Source organism: Tamandua tetradactyla, chromosome 8 (genome assembly GCF_023851605.1).
Source record: "Tamandua tetradactyla isolate mTamTet1 chromosome 8, mTamTet1.pri, whole genome shotgun sequence".
In the NCBI taxonomy this organism is placed as follows: Eukaryota; Metazoa; Chordata; class Mammalia; order Pilosa; family Myrmecophagidae; genus Tamandua; species Tamandua tetradactyla.
In genome coordinates this window covers 40,045,272-40,053,573 of record NC_135334.1, presented here as the reverse complement: position 1 = coordinate 40,053,573, position 8,302 = coordinate 40,045,272, and the positions used below count along the sequence as shown (strand labels likewise).

Below are 8,302 nucleotides of genomic sequence, written 5' to 3'. Positions count from 1 at the left end.
AATATCCTCATTTCTACATATTCTTTTTAAAATTCTGCTCCAACAGATCCCTGGATTCCCAAGAGAGGCATTATATGATAATTATTGGTCCAAAGATTAAATGAGTGCTGGACGAGCTTAGCCATTAACAGAAAGGTCAAGGCACTGTGAGACTCATTTTGAAATTGTTCAATCTAAACTTTCTTTCTACATAAAAAAAAGACCAAAAAAAAAAACCAAAAATAAAAAACATGTCCTGAAATGTTCTGTACTCTTTACCTCAGTACTTTTACCAACAAAGAAGTATGTTTTTCCAGTTTCTTCTCAGAACCAGCTGCATTGATACGCTTCACAGTTTGAGGGAAACCAAAGGATCTGTAGATGTCTTTAGGATATCCAGGCAGCAAGTCATGCCCCTGAGCAGCCAGTACTTATTACCTGCCAGTCAAGAGTGGTGATAAACGCATTAGCTCAGGGTTCCAATAGGCAGTAAACAGATTTCTAGATAGGTTCTTAGTGTCATGGGCTATAACAGTGACCGAGCTGCACGATAGAATCATCGAGAGAGATTTTTAAAAATTCTGGTGCTAGGATCCTACTACAATCCAATTAACCAGTGTACTTTTTAAAGCTTCCTAGGTGATTCCAATCAGCAGCAAGTTTTGAAAATGGTTTATGAAGTTGAGGGCGCCATTCCAAAGCCAGGTGCTCAAATGACCAGAGTCGTTCATGCCCACCTCAGTGATATAAAGCTCAGTTCTCTGAGTTGCTCATTACCTGTGGAAATTCATACCAACGGTATGAGTGTTGTAATGATTCATAACCTGTAATCACTTACGACTGGGTTACAAATCATTGCACCTGATGAGAATAATATCATATACTTGGATTTATGCTGTGTCCACATTCTATGTGTTTATACTCAGTCATCCTGCATCACATAAAACTGGTCTATATATCCTAAAGCCGATCATTCTCTTTGTACTAATATGCTTGTGTACCCCTCATCAGAAAAGCTGTTTGAAACAGCATGTGTATAAAATCCTCTTGAATTTTATGAAACAAGCACTAGAAAGTGTGTTTCCAAGTGTTTCCACATTTGAACTGTGTTCAGTTCTTTGTCTTGAGTGTATGACTTGGTCAGGTGTCTTAATGTTTTGGCATAATGCCCAACATTTTTAATATTTTATATTGTATTCATATTTGTATTTACAAATGTTTGACATCCTGCTCCCAAAGACAGCAGCTGATCATTGGATTGCATTTCCTTCTGAAAGAATCAAAGAAGTTTTTCCTACTTAATTCGCTTTTTATGCTTTAATGTGTGTACAAATCGCCAGGAAATTCTTGTTAAAATTCAGATACCGTCGAAGAAGATCTGATGTGGGACCTGAGATTCTATGCTCCTAACAGATTCCCGGCGGGCAGGGTTGGGGGTCAGCACTGCTGGTCTGTGGACCACACTCTGAGAGCAAATCTCCTATCTGGCTATGCGGTGGAGACCTCCGCAGCGCTCAAGAGTGTCCTTTGCATTGTTAGGCTCTAGGAAATGACACAAACTGAGTGATTCTTGTCATCCTCTCTAGACAACCCAAGTAATATGGGTTGGGTTTTAAACACATAAACAAAGTGCAAAAAGCAGTTTCACAAGTCCAGATTTATAAAAATAGAGTGAAACATTCATATCTCCAAGCATTTGCTTTTTATATAAAACGACTAAAAAATATGCTATACGATTTACATTAGGTCAAGAAGAATTCTGGTGATTATTGACCTTCCTGATATAAAAGGGTACAGCAGAAACAAATTTCTAAACAGAATTTGACAAATGACCTGAGTAGATGCTTACTTCTATACTCAGGACATTGTACAATATTTTGTAAAGCCTGTGATTTTTTGAAGTATTTATGGTATAGCTTTCTATAAAATTATTAGAGTAAATACTTCTGAAATCCAACATACTCTTTTAAACTTTGTCATTTCTATTTTGAATTTTTTGGTAAGAAATTGGTGTTCAGCTAGACAGTCTCTGTACCCTGCAATGCCACTCCTCCAGATCGTCTTTCCTTCTTCTGTGAGAGAAGGCAAAGAACCATGACCGAGAAGAGTCAGGCTGTGCACAAAACCACCAGGCCTGGAGGCCTGCCGTGGGAGGAGTCTAAATCCCAGCCTCATAGGAACTGTTTAAGTACTGTTTTCTGATTAAAATGGATGTTTACTTGGTCTTTTTGAATGTTAGTGCCTGGCTGATTGGTTCATTTCCCAAATCAGTTTTCCACTTCCCCATAAACAGTACTTTCTCTCACATTACTGTCTAGCTACCTTACAGAGGAAAAATATTAGAGATATTCTATATTTTTATATAGGTTTATGTATTGTTTGAGATGTTTTTGTTGTGCTGTTTTGGACAAAATAAAGAATTCCATGTTAAAGCTCAAAAAATATATATCTACTATACGATTTTAATTAAAGTGATAGACTCTCAGTGATTTAGTAGGTGAAACTGTTAGTCTTTTCAAAATTCCATGGAGAGAATGTACCCAGTATCCTCATATCTTAGCTCAAAAGTTAATGAAAAATTTATTCGTGAAAAAATAATCGGAAGCATTACCTTTGAAAAACCGGATTTCATCTCTTTCAGTAAATTCATAAGCAGCTTCAATTCCATTTGGCAGACGAGGCCAGAAAACAGAAATGAAATTGAGCTCCACTTCTGGGTAGAAAGGCTTTGATCTCATGTAGAACCTGATTTTGAAAAATAAAAATGAGTGAGTTTGGTCTAACTGCTGGCAACTTCTGGCTGATATCCAATTCCCCCACTATTGATGCTAGAAGTGTACTGGTAATTGTTTAACATCTGGCTTTCCAAAAAAAACAAAAAGGTTTTGGTTTGTAGTATTTGCTTATTTCTATAATGGAAATTCTCCCACCATGGTAGATTTCAAGAAATTAGTATTTGTATCCCATTGTATACTATTTCCACAGTACAAACATAATAGGTATGAACAACTTCAAGCACATAGAAAAATAGTAAAATAATTCAGAAATCATGGGTTTTATTTTTCAGTACCTTCAGTTTTAATATAATTGAATTCATTGTAAGTATATATAATTTAATGTTTAGCAATGGCTATCTTTGGAGAATGATTCACAAAATTCTTGAAAATTAACAATCAGTTTTGGGCAGCTCCAGTGCACCACTGGCTGGAACACAACACTAATACCCTGCAATTAGGGAGCACTGACACCAGGCTAGGCCCATTCCCTACATCATGCCTTATTTCAGAAAAACCCTAAAGAGTACTACTCCCATCTCACAGATGAGACCTTGAGGTCAGGAAGGCTCAGGGAGGCGTCTAAGGCCACACAGCTGGTTAAGAGGCAAAGGACAATTTTAACGTCAGTTCTGGCAGTCACTCCCTTTGCCCCCCTTTGGTTGGGATTTACAAAGTTGATTTGACAGTCCATAGGGACTGGGGTGACAGCATAACACAGACTGTCATGTGGGTTGACGGAAGAGTTTGACATATTCCAGAAAGCCCTCAGCATTGGGAAGGAACAAAGGGCCGCAGGGGGACTTGAGCACAGGAAAGAATATTGCCTCTACCGTCAGGAACCTGACTTCCAGGTCCAGCCCTAGACCTTGGCTGCAAGACCTTGGGCAAGTCAGGGAACATCCTTGAGCTTCTGTAGCTTCCTAACGTGGAAGCATTTTAGTTCCTGGAAATAGCACTGGTCCTGGTTCATGGAATAATCCCTTAAATACTTGCCTTGACAGTTGTATCTTGCTATATTGAGAGTGCCCCAACAATGTATGGTTTACATCCGGCCTTATCTTACATACTCAAAAATAGTAAAGAAGAGATGAAAAGCATTAGGAGCGAATGCCCTGATTTTTTTTTGCATGGGCAGGCACCGGGAACCGATATGCCTTGCATTTTGAGACAGGTATGACCACAAAGGAGTTAAACAACAGCAACGCTCCATGAAGAGAAGTGAAGGATAGGGAAGCTTTTCAGACGGCTGCTGTTCCCGATGTGCTGATGCCTTGGCCCTTCAGCAGCACTGATCCTTCACGAAAAAAGAGTGCTTTTGATTTTGCCTGACCTTTTAGTGAAAAGGATTTTAGGCAGAACAAGCCCATTCTGCAAGAGACTCCGGGTGCTCTGAGTCCACACATCCCCCTCCCAGGAGGAGGGAAGCACCACTCTGTAGTTGCCCATATCTGCCCAAGGCAGGGGTTCCTTATGGGTCCTTGGAGTTTTCCCCAGTAATGCCTCTCCCCTTCGTGGGCTTCTTGGGAGTAGCAGAGACCTGTCAGGATCTCAGGCTTTGAGTAGGCTGTCTTTTCCAGGATGGAAGGGGTGATAGTGAAATGGTTGCCTTGCCCTTTTCGGTTCCTGACTGCATAAGTCTCATCAGCGAAATGGTGCTAATAAAAGGGCAGATTTCTCTTAATAAAATGCTAACATGCTTATCAGAAAGACCAGCATCTGGAAAAGAACTTTGGGGGGAGGGTACAGTCAGAAGACCAATTTCGGCTCTGTCACCTGGGGATGCTGTTTCCTTACAAAGTCTCTTGCCTTTTGTAAAATGATTTGTAAAGTGGGATTATATTAACTGATTTTTCTACCTCAATGGTACTTTTCTGAGCATCAAATGATGTAATACATGTGGGAAAACAAAATTGTTATAACTCAACTATATTGTACAAATACAAACACTTATGACCATAAAATTATAATTGCAAACAGATGTAAGATACTTAATATGAGAAGTATAGGATTCTGGCCTGGCACATAGTGCAGACACATAAAATAATTGCTGTCATTACTATAAATACAGAACACAAGGAGTAATTGTTTCTTTACCTGTCTTTAAAGAATATAATTTCTCCCCGGACTGTAGTTACAGCATCAAAGGTTAGCTTACTATCACATGCTTTTGGGGTTTCAGGGCCTACTGGCTGGGTGGGATTTTTGGAAGGTCCTAAAGAAAACAACAGTTTTGGAATTAGTTTGGCCTGGAATTAAAAAGTACATCAACAAACAGAAACACAAGCAATGAAAAACAACTTCTTCAAGGATACAGCTAGTGGCTGTTCTACTGAAATGGGTGTAATATTCCCTTTATGTCTTCTTTACACTCACCATAGATGGCCTGGATGCCATTGATGTCATCCTGAGACAGCTGGACCTCACCACTGAAGGTGTAGCTGGGAAACATCAAAGCCCCAATATCAGCAGAATGAGAGAGCCCAAGGGAATGGCCTAATTCATGAGCCGCAACATGAAACAAATTGTAATCTAAAAAAGCCAACATACCAATTTGCAATTATTTGAAATGCATTCAGTTTTTAAGGCATTTAGTTAAGAAGTAATCTACAACTCCACAAGGATTAACATTTCCATTTTCTCAGTGACTTTTGAAATATACATGAAACTTTTTTTCTGAAGGCAGGGAGGAATGCCTTTATTAATTGTGAAGAGACACATTAAAGACTCAACTCTGTGATTACACTGATACAGTCAAAAGACAAACTTGGTTGACTGACAGTCCAGCATATGTTAGTCAATCTTGCATTGATTAGATGGTCCATATTATTTCACACAGAAGCAATAGAATTCTATTAGCCTTTTGTATTTTTTCTTATTTACAAAACTGCTACATGATTAATATTGGGAATTTTGGAAAATACAAAAAGCCTCTGCTCTCATAATTTTCACACAATCTTCCTACTACTGTTGCCTTTTGGTGTGTCCTAGTTAAAGACACCCAGAAATAAAACATAAAGCTTTCAATATTTTCTTAGTAGAAAGTTTAGAGTGGTGTTTTTGTAGCCAGTAAGATGCTGTTACTAACAGATTAACCATCCCTTATACTTTTCTAAATGTATCAATAATTTTCTAAGAATAGTAGAAAAATACATACATCTACTAATGCATTCTCTCAGTTATCAACAAATATTTTGAGAACCATGAAGAGGGGGAGTAGATAGAGGCAAAAACTGTTTGACTCACTCCTGGAATTGCTGGTCCACATTTCCTCTTCATCAAAGTGGACATCCCCTCCAATACCTGGCCCGGGTTGGAAAGCATGAGCAAGGTTTCCCTCAGGTCCATCAAAGGGAGAATTGTCACGATGATCTGAAGAAACAGAATTCAACAAAGGTCCCTCTTGGTTCTTATTTAGGCTAAACCCAGGAGGGCAAATGTAGCTTTGCTAGAAGACCCAAAAGACTTCCCACCAAATGGGATATAGTTTCCTTCCTTTAGCCTATAAAATGAGCACTCCTCTTAAACAAGGAATTCTAGCCACAAAGTTCAATAGCTTTGGCAGCAAGATGAAACTAAGGGGCAAATGCTTTCATGATACAAGAGCTTACCTCCCCAGACAAAGGATATCATGATGTCTGCTTCACCCTCAAAGACCTTGGTGAATGTCAGGGGTGAGACATTACTCCAGAGCTGAAAGGCTTTCTCGATTGCATGGTCCACATCTGATTGAGGCAAATCTGGTGTGTAATTTTCAATCCTTAAAATGAAATAAAATAAAGATACACTGGATCTTATTTCTTACCACTCTGACGGGAAGTAGTCCTCTCACTCTAGTGCTCATTCTGGTTACCTGTAGGTCAGATGTGTTTTCTCCCAGCGAGGATTCCCCTCAGTGAGGACAAACTGAGCCACGTCGGGCACCCCACATCTGGGCTGCCTCATCACCTTCAGGGTTTCAGCATCTGGCTTCCCAGTCACTCGCAGCCCAAAGAATTCCTGCATTTGCTTCAGTTTTTCAACCACCTGGCCCCCATTTTTCTGCCTTTCAATTTGTTCCCCATCATTCTTCAGGTCGTAGTAGTTTTCTAGGTACTTCTGATAAAAGATAAAATTATTGAAATACTGGATGTAAAATTTTTCTCAGTTTTCTGAAAAAAAGGGACAACATGAATTTTTAGCTAAAGCAGACACTATTTCTGAAGCTTTGTGTTTCGATTTCATGAGCCTTATACTCCTTATTATTGGTGGGGAAAAAATGCAAATTTGGAGTAGAAATCTCTCTGCTATTAGTTACTATGAAGTCAGAGTTACAATTTGCAGAGTCAGATTTGTATACTGTTCCTTTAATTCCCTCTCACCTCTAGCACAGCTAGACACATTTTTTGGGGGTATGATATTTCTGGCAGAAAATATATACATATTTCTCTAGTAAGAAATCCATCCTTAATCTGTCCAGTACACTACAATGGGAAAATGCAAACCAAAGACTTTTGCATTTCTTGCATGTGAAATTCAGCATTTACCTGGACTGTTTCTGTTTTCACATCTTGCTCCTGTGTTTCTGAAATCGTTGGGAAGCTGTGAGACCCCACGGTGAGCAGCAGCAGCAACAGAGGAAGGCTGGACATGCTGGTCTGTGTTCTCTTTCCCAGTGCGAGACAACCAGTGGTTCCCTTACCTGCTGGCTGTTCCAATATTTAGGCCAAGAAGTTCTCCTTTTATAAAGAGTGCTACACTTCTGGAAAACCATAGGCTGTGTGACTCATGTTTCATAATATCCTCTTGATTAGCAATAAACAGCCCGAGCATTTATCAGAAGTGGTGACTCCAGCAGATGATTTGTATTTGCTTAGTTTTGTAATCTCATGATTAAAATCAAAGAGAATATGTACGAAGGAGATATACTCCCTGATGTAAACAGTTGTTTTTGCAATTCATTTGTCTCTTATTTGAGAAAGACCCTTATTATATGTGCAGGTCATGGAGTGCTCCATGGCTTTTTGTTTTTTTTAATGGACTTTGCGGCTCGATTCTTCTGTTCATGCAGTACTGTGGGTTCATGCTCCCAAGGCAGAAAGCAGACTTGCTGACACAGTATGCTCATGGCTAGTCAGCCCCTTTACTGACCAACATTCGGCAACCTGGGCCCTCTGCAGTTACTCTCCTGGGTTCTACAGGGTTCCCTTCGGCATTTCAATAGCACCATAGATTCTCTTAATCTTCATTCAGGCCTAGGATTTGAGGGGCTTTTTCTGAGACCACAGGTGGAGTGTAATGCAACCCCTCACCCTAAATAGACCCCCGCCATCAGTGTCATGGGACAAATAGGATCCTTCACTGAAACCTGTCAGAATGTGTGAGATAAGTCAGGTGCTGGCGAGAGACCAAGTATGACTCTTACGTTTATCCTCCTTCCCCTAGACGTGGGCACTTCTGTGCCCTGTGGAGCTGGGCAGCATTTACTTATTCTTGCATTTATGCAGTCATTCATGTGTTTATGTCTCCATCCATTCAAGAGATTCTGATTTAGCATCTTCTGTGCACCA

The 8,302-nt window shown here is 39.8% G+C and overlaps 1 protein-coding gene across 1 annotated transcript in view; it reads right to left on the bottom strand.

Annotated features, from left to right (window-relative positions):
• The window catches only part of LOC143645066 (interstitial collagenase-like), a 38,350-nt gene extending 30,908 nt beyond the window's left edge, over positions 1 to 7,442 (bottom strand). The window contains exons 1-8 of the mRNA XM_077114700.1: positions 7,280 to 7,442; positions 6,607 to 6,851; positions 6,365 to 6,513; positions 6,000 to 6,125; positions 5,130 to 5,285; positions 4,851 to 4,968; positions 2,591 to 2,724; positions 259 to 364 (exon numbers count right to left, since the gene is read on the bottom strand). Coding sequence (XP_076970815.1) covers positions 259 to 364; positions 2,591 to 2,724; positions 4,851 to 4,968; positions 5,130 to 5,285; positions 6,000 to 6,125; positions 6,365 to 6,513; positions 6,607 to 6,851; positions 7,280 to 7,384 — 1,139 coding nt within the window. The 5' untranslated portion in view covers positions 7,385 to 7,442. The remainder of the gene's footprint in view (positions 1 to 258; positions 365 to 2,590; positions 2,725 to 4,850; positions 4,969 to 5,129; positions 5,286 to 5,999; positions 6,126 to 6,364; positions 6,514 to 6,606; positions 6,852 to 7,279) is intronic.
• Between the last annotated feature and the right edge of the window lie 860 nt (positions 7,443 to 8,302).